This window comes from Trachypithecus francoisi, unplaced genomic scaffold (assembly GCF_009764315.1).
Source record: "Trachypithecus francoisi isolate TF-2019V2 unplaced genomic scaffold, Tfra_2.0 Lachesis_group18, whole genome shotgun sequence".
Lineage (NCBI taxonomy): Eukaryota > Metazoa > Chordata > Mammalia > Primates > Cercopithecidae > Trachypithecus > Trachypithecus francoisi.
Genome location: NW_022681463.1, coordinates 605,880 through 625,643, shown reverse-complemented (window position 1 = coordinate 625,643; position 19,764 = coordinate 605,880). Strand labels below are relative to the sequence as shown.

At 39.3% G+C, this 19,764-nt stretch overlaps 1 protein-coding gene and 1 pseudogene across 3 annotated transcripts in view; both read right to left on the bottom strand.

Moving 5' to 3' along the window:
* The window catches only part of EEF1AKMT1 (EEF1A lysine methyltransferase 1), a 52,067-nt gene that overhangs the window by 17,381 nt on the left and 14,922 nt on the right, over window positions 1–19,764 (bottom strand). For all 3 annotated transcript variants that reach the window (XR_004428876.1, XM_033177051.1, XM_033177050.1), the window contains exon 2: window positions 12,577–12,739. Coding sequence is in view for 2 of the 3 variants with exons in the window: in XM_033177051.1 (XP_033032942.1) it covers window positions 12,577–12,720 (144 nt within the window). In the remaining variant the exon portion in view is untranslated. The remainder of the gene's footprint in view (window positions 1–12,576; window positions 12,740–19,764) is intronic.
* LOC117063397 lies at window positions 1,249–2,864 on the bottom strand (annotated as a pseudogene).

Here is a 19,764-nt window from a genome sequence, read left to right as displayed (position 1 = left end):
TACTGTAGCCTTGTAGTGTAGTTTGAAGTCAGGTAGTGTGATGCCTCCAGCTTTGTTCTTTTGCTTAGGATTGTCTTGGCTATATGGGCTCTTTTTTCTTTCCATATGAAATTTAAAATAAGTTTTTCTAATTCTGCAAAGAAAGTCAATGGTAGCTTGATGGAAATAGCATTGAATCTATAAATTACTTTGGGCAGTATGGCCATTTTCACAATATTGATTCTTCCTACCCAAAGGCATGGAATTTTTTTCCATTTGTTTATGTCCTCTTTTATTTTCTTGAGCAGTGGTTTGTAGCTCTCCTTGAAGAGGTCCTTCACGTCCCTTGTAAGTTATATTTCTAGGTATTTTCTTCTCTTTGTAGCAACTGTGAATGGGAGTTCACTCATGATTTGGTTCTCTGCTTGTCTATTATTGGACTTTTAAAAGGTTTATCTGGATGATCTTACTAATATGGAATGGTTCTAAAACACTCAAAACAAGGTGGTGGGCCAGGTACAGTGGCTTACACCTGCAATCTCAGCACTTTGGGAAGCTGAGGTGGGTGGATCACGAGGTCAGGAGTTCAAGACCAGCCTGGTCAAGATGGTGAAACCCTATCTCTACTAAAAATACAAAAATTAGCTGGGCTTGCTGGCGGGTGCCTATAATGTCAGCTACTTGGGTAGGTGAGACAGAGAACTGCGTGAACCCAGGAGGCAGAGGTTGCAGTGAGCTGAGATTGTGCCACTGCACTCCAGCCTGGGTGACAGAGCGAGACTCTGTCTTGAAAAAAAATAAAAATAAAACAAGATGGCATTCAAAATGACTATACAATTAAAACAAGGTACAATTCAAAGTGGCAAGTGGTATGAATGAAAACATTAATAACACATCTTTAAACCAATAAATATTTACTGAACATAATGAAAAAGAGAATTGCTTCAAATATTTCCCATCTGGATGTCTGCATGCTATTTACTAAATATTTATTCATAAGTCCAAGTTTAAAATATTTCCAAAGACAAAATGTACATATACATGTGGGTATATGTATTAATTCATATCTACATTTGTCTATCCATTCTTTTTTTTTTTTAGATAGAGTCTCGCTCTTGTTACCCAGGCTGAAGTGCAATGGCACAATGTCAGCTCACTGCAACCTCCGCTTCCTGGGTTCAAGTGATTCTCCTCCCTCAGCCTCCCAAGTAGCTGGGATTACAGGTTGATGCCACCATGCCCAGCTATTTTTTGTATTTTTAGTAGAGACGGCGTTTCACCATGTTGGTCAGGCTGGTCTCAAACTCCTGACCTTGTGATCCACCCGCCTCAGCTTCCCAAAGTGCTGGGATTAGAGGCATGAGCCACTGCGCCTGGCCATGTCTATCCATTCTTATCTACTGGAAAAATGCCTAGCTCTGACCTCTACCTCTGCAAAGGACAGCTGGAAGAAAGCCCCTAGCATACAGAAAATGCAAGGATTTTGAGTTCACTTGATTTGGGAGGTGGCAGACAGTATCTGCTATCATGCACCGTAAGTGGTAAGAGTTGTCTGCTGGGTGACTACTGAACTGCCCTTCTTCCTCACTCCAACACCATCAGGGCACAATGATAGATTTTGGCTCTCCTCATATTATTCCATAAAGATAAAGAGTCCCACTCCTTTTTTAAAGATATTTGAAATACAACCTTATTCTGATTCTAAATGAAAAGGAGTAAGAATGACAGTAACAAACAAGATTTCACCACTGAGCACTGTGATGTGACTGAAGCAGTCTTGTATTTGAAACTCAAGAAGGAATCAACTGCATTCCAAAACAGCAAAATATGCAAGTCCAAACAATTTAGGTATTTTTAAAACTGTGACATTCACTGTGAAGCCCATTCATCTCCAGCATCTCACAGATGAAGCTCACGCCCCACTTACCTAGATAATAAATGGGCACACATGTTGTACCACTGATATTACACGACAAATAAAACTAGACTTCTGATGCCGGGCTCCAGCTTCATTCTCACAGGTTATCATCCTCATCAGGGAGATGACGATCTCTGAACAACCTCTATCTAAATCGTGCTCATATTGCACTGATGCTCAGTCCATGACCACCTCTGATGGGGCAAGGGCAGGTATGGCAACAAACTCCAAGTTAGGGTCTCCAGTGAACTTCCTAGCAAGCCAGAGGAAGAGCTTTTCAAAGTTGTAGTAATTTTTGGCAGAAATGTCATAGTACTGAAGATTCTTCTTTTGGTGGAAGAGAACAGATTTTGCCTTCACTTTCCTGTCCTTTATACCCACTCAGTTGCTGTCAACACAATGGGGATGTTTTCACATACTCATACCAGATCTCTGTGCCAGTCAGGCACATTCTTTTTTTTTTCTTTTTTTTTTTTTTGAGATGGAGTGTCTCTCTGTCACCTAGGGTGGAGTGGAACGGCACGATCTCAGCTCACTGCAACTTCCGCCTCCCGGGTTCAAGAGATTGTTCTGCCTCAGTCTCCCAAGTAGCTGGGATTACAGGCACATGCCACCACGCCTAGCTAAGTTTTGTAATTTTGTAGAGATGGGGTTTCACCATGTTGGTCAGGCTGGTCTTAAACTCCTGACCTCAGGTGATCCGCCCACCTCGGCCTCCCAAAGTGCCCGGATTACAGGCGTGAGCCACCAGAGGATCTCGGCACATTCTTGTAAGTTACTCTCGATGTCACATCAAACATTATAATGGCATGCTGGGCTAGGATGTAATAGCCATCTCTCACTCCACCAAATTTCTTCTGGCCAACCGTATCCCATACAAAGAATGGGTCCTGTTGGTGTGCAACACAAGGCAATTAACCTCAGTACCCAAGGTAGCTACGTACATCTCAAATTCACCAACTGACATTTCAAAAATGTAGTTTTTCCAGTACCAACATCACCAACCAATATAAGCTTGAACTGGACTTGGGACTCCCCTTGGGCAATCATGATGTTCCTTCCAGAAGCGTCTTTCTGCCTGTCCAACTGAGGAGAATCCTGCTCTTAATATGTTACATGAATGTGGCTTTAAAAGTCAAAAGCACTACTAGGCTTATAAAGAAAAACAATAGTCTTGTATCCCATGACCCCCTGCCATTGAGCCTCACTCCTCAAAAGCAACCATTTTCAACTCTTGGCTCTTTCTCTGATCATCTATCCCCACATCTCTAAATACTATGCTTTAAATGCTATCCCTTGATAATCCATCATATATACACTATGTATTTATTATGATAGATGAGGATTTTGCCCTCTCATACACATCATTTGCCTCTCCTTCACCCTCCCAATATGGTATTTATTTATTTAATTTTTTGAGCCAGAGTCTCATTCTGTCGCCCAGGCTGGAATGCAGTGGCACAATCTCGGCTCACTGCAACCCCTGCTTCCCAGGCTCAAGTGATCCTCCCACCTCAGCCTCCCAAGTAGCTGGGACTACAGGCACACACCACCATACCTGGTTAATTTTTGTATTTTGAGTAGACATGGGATTTGCCATGTTGGCCAGGAGGGTCTCAAACTCCTGACCTCAGGAGATCTACCCCGCTAGGCCTCCTGAAGTGGTGGAATTACAGGCGTGAGCCACCGTACCCAGCCCCAATGTAGTTTTAAAGCAAGTTTTGATTAGTTAGCATTAAGTGTCAGTGTTCATTACTGAGCCAAGTGGTATACTATAATAGCATTTCTTTTCAGTAGAATTCCTTTTTGTTTTTCTTAGAGTAAGTAAATGCATGACTGTTTCATTTGCTTGGTTAGTTTGTATTCATCCCTAATTCTTCTAATATCCTCTATTGGCCTTTCAATAAAATTTTCTACATATTGGATATCCTATCACTTTTATTTTTTCCCCTGAAGATCTCTGTCCTGGAACACGCCACCCTCCTACTACAACCTAGATTGGCTGCTCTCCAGACTTGCAGCACAACTGTTACACTGGGACATTCTGTGTCACCATCATCCTGGGAATTCCCTCTCCTACTATATGCATCAGATTTTCTATTCCTTGGAGCTCAAGTATTCTTTCTTCTCACTTGCAGCAAACCCTCCTGCAGCTCTTGAGAAGTACACAAGAGGGAAATGTAAATGAGACTTCACATATCTAAAATATTTTGATTTTGATTTTATCTTCACACAAGTAATAGTGTAGCTGGGTATAGAATTGTAGGATATAGTTGCATGTGGCAGTATGTGTATAATCCCAGCTACTCAGGAAGCTGAGTTTGCTTGAGCCCAGGAGTTTGAGACTAGCCTGGGCAACATAGTGAGACTCCACTTCAAAAAAGAGAGAGGGAGAGGGAGAGGGATTCTAAGGCGAACAAAATTTTCACTCAAAATATTGAAGGCATCGTTCTATTTTTAAAAGTTTCTAATAAAGCTATTGAGAAGTGCAATGTAACTCATAGTGTGAAGACTTTGTGGGAGACCTGTTTTTATTCTGGAAGGTTCTAGGATGTTCTTTGTCATCTGTATCCAGAATTTTCATAATCATGATAATCATGTGTCTTAATGAGGGTCTTCAGTTCTGGGAAATTTCTAATATTCTTTAAAGCTTTCTTTCCCTCTTCATTTTTTGTTCTGTTTTTCTGGAATCTTATTTGTTGAATATTGAGCCTCCTGGATTTATGCTAGTTTTCCAATGTCTTCTTTCCTATTTGTACATATTTATGGTGTACATGTGATATTTTGTTACATGCATAGAATGTGTAATGATCAAGTCAGGGTATTTACGGTATCTATCACCTTGAGTATTTATCATGTGTTGGGAACATTTCAAGTCCTCTCTGCTAGCTATATTGCAATATACAATACACTGTTGTTAACTGTAGTCCCCCTACTCTGCTATAGAACATCAGATCTTATTCCTTCTATTTAACTATATGTTTGTACTCATTTACCAATCTCTTTTCATCACCCCTACCCCACCTTCTGAGCCTCTGGTATCTATCATTCTATTCTCTATCTCCATGACATCAACATTTTTAGCCTCCACATGTAAGAACATGCAATATTTGTCTTTGTGCCTGGCTTATTTCACTTAACATAATGACCTCCAGTTCCATCCACATTGTTGCAAATGACATAACTACACTATTTTTTTATGGCTAAACAGTATTCCATTGTGTATAAATACCACATTTTCTTTATCCATTAATTTGTTGATGGACAGGTTGATTCCTATCCTTGTTATTGTGAACAGTGCTGCAAGAAACATGAGAAGCAGGTAACTTTTTGATATACTAATTTCTTTTCCTTTGAATAAATATTCAGCAGCGAGACTGCTAGGTCATATGGTATTTCTGGTTTTGGTTTTTTGGGAAATCACCATACTGTTTTCCATAGTAGCTATACTAATTTACATTCCCACCAACAGTGTATAAGAGCTCCCTTTCCTCCACACCCTTACCAGTATCTGTTATTTTAAATCTTTTTAATAATAGCCATTCTGGGGTAACATTACATCTCACTGTGGTTTTGATTTGCATTACCCTAATGATTAGTAATGTTGAGTCTTTCCTCATATGCCAGTTGGCCATTTGTATGTCTTCTTTTGAGAAATGTCTATTCAGGTCCTTTGCTCATTTTAATGGGATTATTTGGTTTTGAAATTTTGGTTGAGTTTCTTATATATTCTAGATACGAGTCCCTTGTCAGATGAATGGTTTTCAAATATTTTATACATCTCAATGTGTTGCCTCTCCATTCTGCTGATTGTTTTCTTTGCTGTGTAGAAGCATTTAAATTTCATAGAGTCCCATTTGTCTATTTTGGTTTCTTGTGCTTTTGAGGTCTTAGCCATGAAATCTTTGCCTAGACCAATGTTCTAAAGTGTGTCCCCTATGTTTTCTTCTAGAAGTTTTATAGTTTCGGGCCATATGCTTAAGTCTAATCCATCTTGAGTTGACTTTTGCATATGGTGAGCGATAGGGGTCCTGTTTCATTCTTCTGCATATGGATATCTAATATTTCTAGCACCATTTATTGAAGAGGTGTCCTTTCCCCAATGTATGTTCTTGGCACCTCTGTCAAAAATCAGTTGGCTATAGATACGTGGATTAATTTCTGGGTTCTCTCTTCTGTTCCATTGGTCTATGTGTCTGTTGTAATACCAATACCATACTGTTTTGGTTACTATAGCCTTGTAGCATCAGTTGAACTCAGGTAGTGTGATGCCTCCACCCTTGTTCTATTTGCTCAGGATTGCTTTGGCCATTCAGGCTGTTTTTTGGTTCCATAGAAATTTCAGGACTTTTTTTTTTTCTGTGAAAAATGACATTAGTATTGATAGGGATTGTACTGGATATATACATTGTTTTGGGTATAATCATTTTAACTGTGATTATTCTTTTGATCTGTTGGGGTGGGATATCTTTCCATTTGTTGGGTGTCTTCAATTTCTTTCCTCAGAGTTTTGTAGTCTTCCTTGTAGACACCTTTCACCTCCTTGGTTAAATTTATTACTAGGTAGTTCTTTTTTTTGTAGCTATTGTAAATGGGATTGCCTTCTCGATTTCTTTTTCGGCTAGTTCATTACTGGTGTATGGAAATGCTACTGATTTTTGTATGTTGATTTTGTATGCTGCAACTTTACTGAACTTATACGATCTAAAAGTTTTTTCCTAGAGTCTTTAGGTTTCTCTAAGTGTAAGATCATGTCATCTATAAAGAGGGACAATTTGATTTCCTCTTTTCCAATTTAGATACTTTTTCTTTCTTTTTCTTGCCTGATTGTCCTAGTTAGGACTTCTAGTACTATGTTAAATAGCAGTGGTGGAAGTGGGCATGCTTCTCTTATTCCTGATCTTAGAGGAAAGGCTTTCAGCTTTTCCCCATTCAGTATGATGTTAACCGTGGGTTTATCATATATAGCCTTTTTTTTTTTTTTTTTTTTTTTTTGAGACGGAGTCTTGCTCTGTCGCCCAGGCTGGAGTGCAGTGGCCGGATCTCAGCTCACTGCAAGCTCCGCCTCCCGGGTTTTCTCCTGCCTCAGCCTCCCGAGTAGCTGGGACTACAGGCGCCCGCCACCTCGCCCGGCTAGTTTTTTGTATTTTTAGTAGAGATGGGGTTTCACCGTGTTAGCCAGGATGGTCTCGATCTCCTGACCTCGTGATCCGCCCGTCTCGGCCTCCCAAAGTGCTGGGATTACAGGCTTGAGCCACCGCGCCCGGCCATATAACCTTTACTATGATGAGTTATGTTCCTTTATGCCTAGTTTGTTGAGAGTTTTTATCACGAAGATGTTGAATTTTTTTAAATGCTTTTTCTGCAGCTACTGAGATGATCATATAATATTTCTCCTACAGTCTGTCAATGTGAGGTATTATGTTTATTGATTTGCAGGTGTTGAATCTTCCTTGAATCTCCAGAATAAATCCCACTTGATCATGGTGTAATATTTTTTTGATGTACTATTAGGTTCTATTACTATATTTTGTTGAGGATTTTTGTGTCTATATTCATCTGGGATATTGGCCTGTAATTTTCTTTATTTCTTACATTATTGTCTGGTTTTGGTGTCAGGATAATGCTAGCCTCATAGAATGAATTAGGGAGAATTCTCTCCACTTCAAACTTCTGGAATAATTTAAAGATAATTGGTATGATTATTCTTTTTAAGTTTGGTAGAATTCAGCGGTAAAGTCATCTGGTCCTGGACTTCAGTTGTAATGTCTCCTTTATTTCTGATTTTATTTATTTTTGTCTATAGTCTTTTTTCTTGGTTAGTCTAGCCAGTAGTTTATTAGTTTTGCCTATGTTTTCAAAAAGCCAATTTTTCATTGATCCATTGATTTTTTTTTTTTAATTCTGCATTTTGTTTAGTTCTGTCTGCTCTTTATTATTTCTTTCCTTCTACACATTTTGGGACTGGTTTGTTCTTGCCTTTCTAGTTTCTTAAGGTGTACTGTTAGATTATTTATTTGAACTCTTCCTAGTTTCTAGATGTAGACTTTTATTGCTATAAACTTCACTCTTAGCACTATTTTTGCTGTATTCCATAGATTTTGGTACGTTGTGCTTTGATTTTCCATTTTTTCAAGAAATTTTTTGACTTCCTCTTTAATTTCATCCCCGACCTAATGATCATTCAGGAGCATATTTAAATTCCCTGTATTTTTAGTTTCCAAAGTTTCTCCTGTTATTGATTTCTAGTTTTATTCTGTTATGAACTGAGAAGATATCTGACATTTCAATTTTTCAAAAATAGTTGAGACTTGTTTTCTGTCCAAACATAACCACATGGAACTGGAGAATGTTCCATGTGGTGATGAGAAGAATGCATATTCTTTAGCTGCTGGATGCTATGTTCTGCAAACATCTCTTAAGTACATTGGTCTAAAGTGCAGTTTAAATACAATGTTTCTTCGTTAATTTTCTATGTAGATGATCTATCTAATGTTGGAGTATCCAGCTATTACTGTATTCGTGTCTATCTCTCTTTTTAGATGTAATAAGATCTGCTTCATACATCAGGTGCTCCAGTGTTGGGTCCATATATGTTTAGAATCATTGTTTAGTGAATTGATCGCTTTCTAATTATATAACAACCTTGTTTCTTTGTACTGTTTTTGACTTAAAATCTGCTTTATCTGATATAAGCACAGCTAGTCCTGCTTATTTTTGGTTTTTTGGTTTCCTTGTGCATGGAATATCTTTTTTTCCATCCCTTTACTTTCAGTCTGTATGTCTTTACAGGTGAGATGAGTTTCTTGTAGGCAGCATATAGGTGGATCAAGTTTTTTTACTTTAAATCTGTTCAGGCAGTCTCTATCTTCTAAGAGGAAAGTGTAATCCATTTAACATTCAAGGTTGTTGACATGCGAGGGCTTATTCCTATCATTTTATTAGTTTATTTCTGGTTGTCTTGTATATTCTTTGTTTCTTTCTTTCTCTCTTATTATCATTATGGTTTGGTGGTTTTCTGTGTTTGCTTTACCAGTGGATTTTATACGTTAGTGTATTTCCATGATGGTAGATTTCATCCTTTTGCTTATGCTAAAGGATGCGTAGGACTCCTTTAAGTATTTCTTGTAGGGCTGGTCTAGAGGTGATGATTTTCCTCAGCTTTTACTTGTCTCAAGGGAGTCTTGATTTCTCTTTCATTTATGAAGAATAATTTTGCTGGGTATAGAATCTTTTGCTGGCAGTTTTTTTTTTCTTTCAATATTTTGAATACATCACCCCATTCTCTCCTGGAATATAAGATTTCTGCTGAGAATATGCTGTTAGTCTGATGAAGTTTCCCTTATAAGTGACTAGTCACTTTTGTCTTGCTATTTTTAGAATTCTCTCTTTTACTTTTGACTTCTGACAGTTTGACAATAATGTGCCACAAAGAAGACTTTTTTGAATTTAATCTGTTTGGGAATCTCTAAGCTTCCTGTATCTGGATGTGTAAATCTCCTGCTAGACTTGGGAAGTTTTCATCTATTATTCCATGAAATGGGTTTTCTATCCCTTTTGTCTTCTCTTTGCCTTCTGGGACACTGAAAATATTTAAAAAGCCAGGCGTGGTAGCTCCTGCCTGTAATCCCAGCACTTTGGGAGGCCAAGGCAGGCAGATCATTTCAAGAACAGCCTGGCCAACATGGTAAAACCCTGTCTCTACCAAAAATACAAAAAAATTAGCCAGGTGTAGTGGCTCATGCCTGTAGGCATAGTAACTGCTTGAACCCGGGAGGCAGAGGTTGCAGTGAGCCGAGATCGCACCACTGCACTGCACTCGCCTGGGCGACAGAGTGGGACTCTGCCTCAGAAAAAAAGAAAATTTAAAAAAAATTGGCCACTTACGGTGTCCCTTATGTCATGTAGGGGAAGATGGAGCCAGGCTAAGCAGGCCTTTACTCAGGATTCCTGGTGGGAACAGCAGTAGCTGTGCTATTCTTAGGGAGGGTGGTGTGGCTTTCAGTGGCAGCAGCCATGAACAGGAGGTTGGGAAGTGCACACTTTGGCCCTAGTCATGGCTATAAGCAGGGTAGCCTTTCCTAAGAGTACTTTTAATTGTGCAGTGGTCCTGCTACTAGAGGCACTTCAGGCTCACACTTCAGCCCTGGTGGCAGCAGACCACAGCAGCCCCAGCTGAGTCTGGGGGAAGTCAATGGGGCTCCAGAGATGTGGAGATGCAGGGGCTGCTGGGTGTCATGGCAGGACGCAGTCTTGTGGGAGCTGGGCTCTCAAAATGGTGCCTTGTGTGGGACTTGGCATGTGTTCCCTTACGGGAGTAATGCTATCACATGGTCTCCAGGCAGTTTCCTATGTTTGTATCAGGGCCACCTGTATGGGTCAAAAGGGCTCTTCTGTGGCTAGAACTGCAGAATCCATGGTGGGAATATAAACTGCTAGAAGTCGCTCACTTAGCCTTTCCCCACACTGGGGAGCCGCTCTAGGCTCCTAATTGATCCCTGTCAAGCAGGCTGCCTCGCTTCCTCTCCTTCCTCACCTTAGGTGTTTCCTGTCACTTCCCTGTTGGATTCCAGCATTCTCTCTAAGGTAATCTATTTGAAGTGAGATTATTGGCTCACTATTTTGGTTCTTATTTGTGGAGGAGGCAAGTACCCAATACCTCTAGTCAGACATCATGGTGAAATTTTGTCTGTCGATGTTTATGTTTTCTACATTTCCTCAATTTTATAATCAAACCAAAGTTTCAAAATTAGAAAAGGTGTTAATTCTAAGTAGTGAGATTAGCACTAGTTTTCATAACTAGAAAAAAAGTACATAGTATTTTAAAAATTAAGAAGGAAAAAAGAAAAAGATCACCTCAAGAATAATGCAGTACTTCAAATTTCTTATATTTGTTATTTATAGAAGCATCAAGCTAGAAGGTAAACAGACATAAAGAAGGGAAACAGTAAGAAAGAGGCTTTAGAATAAGTGGAACATGTAGATTAATGGAAAGAAACATGTTTATCACAGTTTCAAACAGAGTAAATAGGAAAAGTTTATTTAACTTAGAGATCCAAACAGGACACAAAAATGTAAAAGACTATAAAAAAATGATAAGCATACAGAATCTTCCTTCCAGCTGCAAAGTGTTGAAGATATACCTATTATCAAGGGGTAGTCACAGACAAACTTCAAGCCTTGTCTGTTTCTCAACTATTTCCTTAAAAAAAAAAAAAAATTGCCAGGCGCGGTGGCTCAAGCCTGTAATCCCAGCACTTTGGGAGGCCAAGACGGGTGGATCACGAGGTCAGGAGATCGAGACCATCCTGGCTAACACGGTGAAACCCGTCTCTACTAAAAAAATACAAAAAACTAGCCAGGTGAGGTGGCGGCGCCTGTAGTCCCAGCTGCTCGGGAGGCTGAGGCAGGAGAATGGTGTGAACCTGGGAGGCAGAGCTTGCAGTGAGCTGAGATCCGGCCACTGCACTCCAGCCTGGGCGACAGAGTGAGACTCCGTCTCAAAAAAAAAAAAAAAAAAAAAATTATAGGTTCCTGGTCATGTTAGGAGTTTCCTTCAACTCATTTTTTTCTAATCCCTATTGTAATTCAGATGATAAAAATATAATTGAAATACATATTATACACCAGAAACTATTCATATCTTCTTTAAATTTCCTTTTCATCAATTTTTCAATACATGTTTAATTCCCCAATTTCCAGCAATGATAATATTTTCTTTCCACCAGGATTTCTGGGGTCCATAAAAACCAGTAGGTGTATCTGTATCCAAATATGAAGAATTTTGTGTTGGACATAATAAGGTATTATTGACAGAGGCAGACAAACGCCTAGGCAGATGGGGTGGGTCCCCAGTAAAAACCCCACCTCCAAGACAAAGACAGTTTAAAGCCTGAAAGCCAAGCTACAAGTTAAATCCTTGGATCAGACTGAGAACTTGCCTTCCCGTTTGCACACTTTCTTCTGATTGTTCTCCACCCTTTACCTATTTTACATATACTTACCCTTTCCTACTTGTTTTTTCTACACTGTTGTGCCCACCTTTGAGTGGTGCCTTCACCTTCACCTTTTTTGCATACTCACAAACCAATCAGCACACAGTCCCCATTCTGAGTCCATAAAGGCCCCAGACCCAACCACAAGGCGTAACCATCCCCAACCCTGTGTCCCATCTCTGCTGAAAGCAGTTTTCATCACTCATTAAAATTCTTCCCCACCCTCTTCACTCTCCAGTGTCCCTCATATCCTCATTCTTCTTGGACGTAGTACAAGAGCTTGGGAACCGCTGAACGTAGGTCCGAGCTATAACACTGCCAAGCTGGGGCACACCAGCATGGCCGAGCAAGGCCTGGGTGGGGTATTGCCAGCCGAGGGTCCCCAGCTTGCAAAGTGACCAAGCAGAAAAATCCTGCATCATTATCTCCTTATCTGAAAAACCCCATCTTCTGATCACCAACCAGCCTGATAGTCAGAATCAAGAACAGCTGTTCAAGAAAAGCTGTTACACTGTTCTAAAATGTTCACTAACTGCTTTCTGTCTTAGCTCCCCATAGAGAAGTTCAGATCCCAAACGACAGGTGACAGAGATTCCGGTTTTAGGTGAGACAAACACTGGACTAATGCACAGAGTAGGTTTCATATCAATACTTCCTGATGGCTGTGAAATGCCATTTACTTACCCAATTCTCTTCTATTATTCCAATGTTATATTTATCATCCTCGCCTAGGTCAATTTGTTGTTTTTGCTCAGCATAAAATTCCTGGAGAGCTGCTAAGGCGTGGGCAGAAAGCTGGGGTGTCTCGTCATCTTCCAAATCACTCATTTCACAAGTTGTTTATAACCTGCAGATCGAGAAATAAACATTCTATGCAGATTTTGTTTCCCCTTCCCATCCAGAAATGATTTTTTAAAAATTTTATTTAACAGCAAGGATCCAAACTGAAGTGAGTTTTATACAAGTAAACCAAAAATGAAATTCTAAGCCCCCCAGCCAACTGAATAAATCCCTCTTCTGGGGCCAAGTAAACCTGAAAAACCAGGCCACGGTGGAAGCACATGTCTCATTATACTCTCCTTCCTCTGGAATTCAGACACAACTGACCAGTATTAACATTAAAACGGAGATCTAAAGAGTGACAAAACAGACTTTGTAACAATAAGATATCAAATTCCAATCTGACTCTAGTATAGCACACACAACAGATAAGAGGCCCCAAAAGAAGTTGAAGTATTTTATCCCCAATATCCCCAAATATATTTTCTGATTTTTATTTTTTTGAGACAGAGTCTCGCTCTGTCACCCAGGCTGGAGTGCAGTGGCCCAATCTTGGCTCACTGTAAGCTCCGCCTCCTGGGTTCACGCCATTCTCCTGCCTCAGCCTCCCAAGTAGCTGGGACTATAGGCGCCCGCCACCACATCCGGCTACTTTTTTGTATTTTTAGTAGAGACGGGATTTCACCATGTTAGCCAGGATGGTCTCGATCTGCTGACCTCGTGATCTGCCTGCCTCAGCCTTCCAAAGTGCTGGGATTATAGGTGTGAGCCACTGCACCCGATCTTTTGACATATTTTGAAATGGCCCTAAAAAGTTGTCTCATGTGGAGAAAATCTACATACTATAGAGAAGCCCCTTCTCTTTCCAGGTCTTCTCCGGACCCAGGAGAGATTAAGAGTCTGGCACCTTTTTCGGTCTGATAGAGGCATTTAGCATCGCTTCTCGCTGAAGCCTGCTGCTTGCAGGCTTCATCTACAGAATAATAAGAACCTTGGTCTCCAGAACCCTTTATCTTAATCCAGACACTCCTTTCCATTGATTCCAAGATAATGACTTAACTCTTTCAACCAACTGCCAATCAAAAAATTTTTGACTCTACCTATGACCAGGAAGCCCTCCACTTCCAGTTGTCCTGCCTTTCTGGACCAAACCAATATATACCTTACATGCACCGATTGATGTCTTATGTCTCCCTAAAACATATAAAGCCAATTTCTTCTGAATAGTTTTATTTATATATACATCAAACAAATTATGGCATATAAATCATGTATCATATTTTGGCTAGCTTATATATCCTCAGTATGAGAAACAGTTGGTCAACATAAGAGTAGATCACACTGCCCAAAGCAATCTACAGATTCGATACAATTCCTAACAAATTACAAACATCATTTTCCACAGAATTAAAAAAAAATTCTAAAATTCATATGGAACCAAAAAAGAGAATGTAATAGCCAAAGCAATCCTAACCAAAAAGAAGAAAGCCAGAAGCATCCCATTACTTGACTTCAAACTATACTACAAGGTTATAATAACCAAAACAGCATGGTACAGGTTAAAAATATATATATATACATAATGGAATACAATAGAAAACCCAGAAATAAAGCCACACACATACAATCAACTGGTCTTCGACCAAGTCAACAAAAATAAATAATGGGGAAAGGATATTCTATTCAATAAATGGTGCTGAGAAAACTAGCTAGCCATTTGCAGAAGAGTAAAACTGGACACCTACCTCTTACCAGATACAATAATTAACTCAAGACATATTAAAGACTGAAATGTAATACCTCAAACTATAAAATCTCTAGGAGAAAATATAAGAAAAACTCTTTTGGACACTGGCTTAGGCAAATAATTTATGACTGAGACCTCAAAAGTAATTGCAACAAAATCAAAAATTGACCAATGGTAAAGCTCTACACAGCAAAAACAACAATCAACAAAGTAAATAGACAACCTACAGAATCAGAAAAAATATTTGCAAACTATGCATCCAACAAAGGACTAATATACAGAATCTATAAGAAACTTAATTAAATCAACAAGAAAAAAAAGAATTGCATTAAAAAGTGGGCAAAGTACACGATCAAAATAAGGCACACAAGTACCAAGAAACTTGAAAAAATGCTCAGCATCACTAATTATCAGAGAAGTGCAAATTAAAATCGCAATGAGATGCCATCTCACACCAGTCGGAATGGCTATTACTAAAAAGTCAATAAATAGGCCGGGCGCGATGGCTCAGGCCTGTAATCCCAACACTTTGGGAGGCTCAGGCAGGCACATCACGAGGTCAGGAGATCGAAACCATCCTAGCTAACACAGTGAAACCCGTCTCTACTAAAAATACAAAAAAATTAGCCAGGTTGGTGGCAGGCACCTGTAGTCCCAGCTACTCAGGAGGCTGAGGCAAAAGAATGGCGTGAACCCGGGAGGTACAGCTTGCAGTGAGCTGATATTGTGCCATTGCTCTCTAGCCTGTAGATTCTCTAGTCTCTAGCAAGACTCTTTCTCAAAAAAAGTCAAAAAACAACAGATGCGGGCAAGGATATGAGAAAAGGGAATGCTTATACACTGCTGGTATGAATGTAAGTTAGTTAATTCTATGGAAAACAAAAAGATCCCTGTACTAGTCTGCTTATTGCAGGACTATTCACAATAGTAAAGCCATGGAATCAACATAAGTGTCCTATCAAAGATGGGCTGGATAAAGAGAATGTGGTACATATACACCATGGATTAGCACACAGCCATAAAAAAGAGTGAAATCATGTCCTTTGCAGCAACATGGATGCAGCTAGAGGCTATTATCCTTCGTGAAATAAAAGAGAAACAGAAAACCAAATACCACATGCTCTCACTTGCAGATGGGAGCTAAACAATGGGTACAGGTGGACATAAAGACAGAAATAATAGATACCGGGGACTCCAAAAGAGGAGCGGGAAAGAGTGGGGGAAGGATTGAAAAAACTACCTATCAGATACTATGTTCAATATTGCGTGATGGGTTCACTGGAAACCCAAACTCCATCATCACCCAAATCAATATACTCATGTGAAAAACCTGCACATGTATGCTCTGAATCTAAAATTAAAAATAAAAATAAAACATTTTTTTAAAATTAAAAAATATACATATTCTAAAAAATAAAAATTAAAAAGAATTCACAGACAAAACAAATACATCGAAATAATGGACATACTTAATGCTGATGAGAATGCAGGGATATTGGTATACTCTCTAATTTAGATAACAATTTAAATTGGCATAATCTTTTGGAAAGGAATCTGATAATTTGGACATAAATATTTCTACTTTCTACACCAATTCTCATTCCTAAGCTTTCTACTCTGAAATAATCACAGATTCACAGGAAGTTGCAAAAATAATGGAGGTCCATCCCATGTATCCTTCCACCTATTTTTCCACAATGGTAACAACTTATATAACTACAGTACAATGTCAAACCAGGAAATGAACAGTACAATCCACAGAGCTCGTTCAGTTCAACCATTTTACACACATTTATTTGCACATGTATGCACATGTGTATAGTTCTATATAATGCTATCACTGTAGATTCATGAAAACACTTCCTTGGATAAGAGACAGAATATACCAGCACCACAGAGATGAGTTGTACTACCTTTTTAAAGTCATTACTATCCTCTCCCACCTCACCCTCCATTCCTAACCCCTGGAGAGCATGAATTTGTTCTCCATTTCAATAATTTTGTCACTTCAAGAATTTTAGATAAATGGAATCATACATTACACAACTTGAGATTGTCATTTTTCACTCAGCATGGTTTAAAATTTACCCAGGATGTTCTGTATATCAATAATTCATTCCTTTTTATTGCTGAGTAGCAATCCATAGTATGGCCACACTTTACTTAACCATTCACCCACTAAAACATTTGGGCTGTTTCTAATTTTAAGCTATTACAAATAGAGCTGTTGTGAACATTCCCGTATAATGTATAGGAATTTTCATTTCTCTGGATAAATGTTCAAGAGTATGATGTTGGATTTCATGGTTAGAGTGTGTTTGAGGACATTAAAAAATTTATTTCATGATGATAAATTAAAAGAGAGTTTTATCAAATGAAGAACTGAATCCCTGTACTATGCGGTTTACTGTGGCCAGAGAAGTCAGGGTTCTCTTTGCAATCATGTAGTTTGTTTTTGAAATGCCTATTGAAGTGAAATGTGCAAATTTTAAAACATCCTTATTGAGATCTAATTGATATACCATACAATTCATCTATTTAAAGTGTACAATTCAGGTGGAAGGTGGGAGGCTGGGGCAGGAGGATCACTTGAGCCTAGGAGTTTGAGGCCAGCCTGGGCAATACAGTGAGACCTTGTCTCTACAAAAATGTTTTTAAAAATTAGCTGAGTGTGATGGCATGTGCCTACAGACCCAGCTACATGGGAGGCTGAGTTGGGAGGATCGCTTAAGTCCGGAGGCACAGGATACAGTGAGTCAAGATCATACCACTGTACTCCAGCCTGAGTAATAGAACGAGAACCTGTGTCAAAAAAAAAAGATAAAAAAATAAAGTGTATAATTCAATGACTTTTAGTATATTCAGAGTTGTGCAACCATCACTATAATCAAATTTTAGAACATTTTCAAAACTCCCAAAAGAGTTTTGCTCTTTTTTTTTTGTCATACCTATTAGCGTATGGCACACTTATCTCGCCATCCACACTTAGTCCTAGGCAACCACTAATCTACTTTGTCTGTATGTATTTGGTTACTCTGCACATAACAAAATCCCATCTACAAATTGAATCATACAATATGTAGTCTTTTGTAAATGGTTTACTTTTGTAAGTAATTGCGAAACATTTTTCTTGAGTGTCTGTACCATTTTGCATTTCCTCTAGCAGTATCTGAGAGATCCAGTCCCTTTGCATCCTCACCAGGATTTGGTATTTATTTTAGCTGTCTCAATGTGTGTGTAGTGCTAGCTTCTGGCAGTGTTAATTTGCATTTCCTGAATGCTTAATGTTGAACGTGTTCTCATATTTCTATCTGCCATCTCTTTTTAATCTCTGGTGAAATTTCTGCTCATGTGTCTTGCTATAGCTCAATATATCATCTTCTTTTATGGATCTTGTATTTGGTGCTAAGAAGGATTTGTCAACCACAGAGTCCCAAAGAAGTTTTTTTTGTTTGTTTCAGATGGAGACTCACTCTGTCTCACAGGCTGGAGTGCAGTGGCGGAATCTTGGCTCACTGCAACCTCTGCCTCCCGGGTTCAAGTGAATCTCCTGCCTCAGCCTCCTGAGTAGCTAGGATAACAGGCATGTGCCACGAGGACCGGCTAATTTTTGTATTTTTAGTAGAGATGGGGTTTCACCATGTTGGCCAGGCTGGTCTCAAACTCCTGACCTCAGGTGATCTGCCAACCTTGGCCTCCCAAAGTGCTGGTATTACAAGTGTGAGCCACCATGTTTGGCCCCAAAGACGTTTTATATAAAACTTTTTCTATTATATGTAGAACTTTACATTTTAATCTATGATTCATTTTGAATTAATTAATCGTCACATAAAAGTTTTAGGTCAGGTTCTTTTTTGTTGTTGTTGTTATTGTGTGTGGATGTACAAATTGCTCCAACATTTGTTGAGAGGGCTATTCTTGAAATTGCCTTTTCACCTTTGTCAAAAATCGGTTAGGGACATTTGTATAAGTCTATTTCTGGGTTCTCTGTTCTGTCCCACTGATCTGGGTCTACTGAAAATACCATTCTTGATGATTGAAGTTGAATACTGAGTCTTAAAATCAGTTGGCATGTTTCTTCGTATTTTACTCTTCTTAATCAAAAAATGTTTTCATCTAGTTCCTTTGCCTTTCTCTACAAAGTTTAAAATAAGCTTATGAACAGCTACAAAAAAAAAATCTTCCTGGGAAGTTGATAAACATTGTGTTAAAACTGCATATCAATTTAGAGAGGATTGATATCGTTATTTTTGGGGGGTCTTCCAATCCATAAAACATAAAACATGGCACATCTTTCCATTTACTTACTTCATCTTTGATTTATTTCATCAGGTTTTTTTTTTTTTTTTTTTGAGACAGAGTCTTGCTCTGTTGCTCAGGCTGGAGTGCAGTGGCACGATCTCAGCTCACTGCAAGCTCCACCTCCCGGGTTCATGCCATTCTCCTGCCTCAGCCTCCCAAGTAGCTGGGACTGCAGGCACTCCTGCCACGACGCCCAGCTAATTTTTTGTATTTTTAGTAGAGATGGAGATTCACTGTGTTAGCTAGGATGGTCTCGATCTCCTGACCTCGTGATCTGCCCACCTTGGCCTCCCAAAGTGCTGGGATTACAGACATGAGCCACTGCTCCCGGCCTCATCAGTCCTTTATAATTTTCAACACACAGGTCCCGCACTTGTTTTGTTAGATTTATATCAATTTCATTTCAGGGAGCAGGGAGACGTGGCAATGGTAAATGAATTTTTTCAAATTTGATTCAAAGTGTTAAATGTTAATATACAAAAATACTGATTTTTGTGTTTTGATCTATCCTGTAAAAATGATGAACTCTTACATTATTTCTAGATCCTTTAGCGATTCCTTGAGATTTTATACTTAGAAAATGATCTCTGGCCGGGTGTGGTGGCTCATGCCTGTAATCCCAGGAGAGGCATGAGGTGGGCGGATCACCTGAGGTCGGGAGTTCAAGACCAGCCTGACCAACATGGAGAAACCCCATCTCTACTTAAAATACAAAATTGGCTGGACGTGGTGGCACATGCCTGTAATCCCAGCTATTTGGGAGGCTGAGGCAGGAGAATCACTTGAACCCGGGAGGCGGAGGTTGTGGTGAGCCGAGATCGCACCATTGCACTCCAGCCTGGGCAAGGAGAGGGAAACTCCATCTCAAAAAAGAAAAGAAAAGAAAATCATCTCTGTAATCAGGAATCATTTTATTTATTCCTTTCCAATTTAGATGCTATTTATTTCCTTTTCTTGCCTTATTGCACTGGCTAGGACCTTTTTTTTTTTTTTTAATTTGAGACAGAGTCTCTCTTTGTCACCAGGCTGGAGTGCAATGGTGT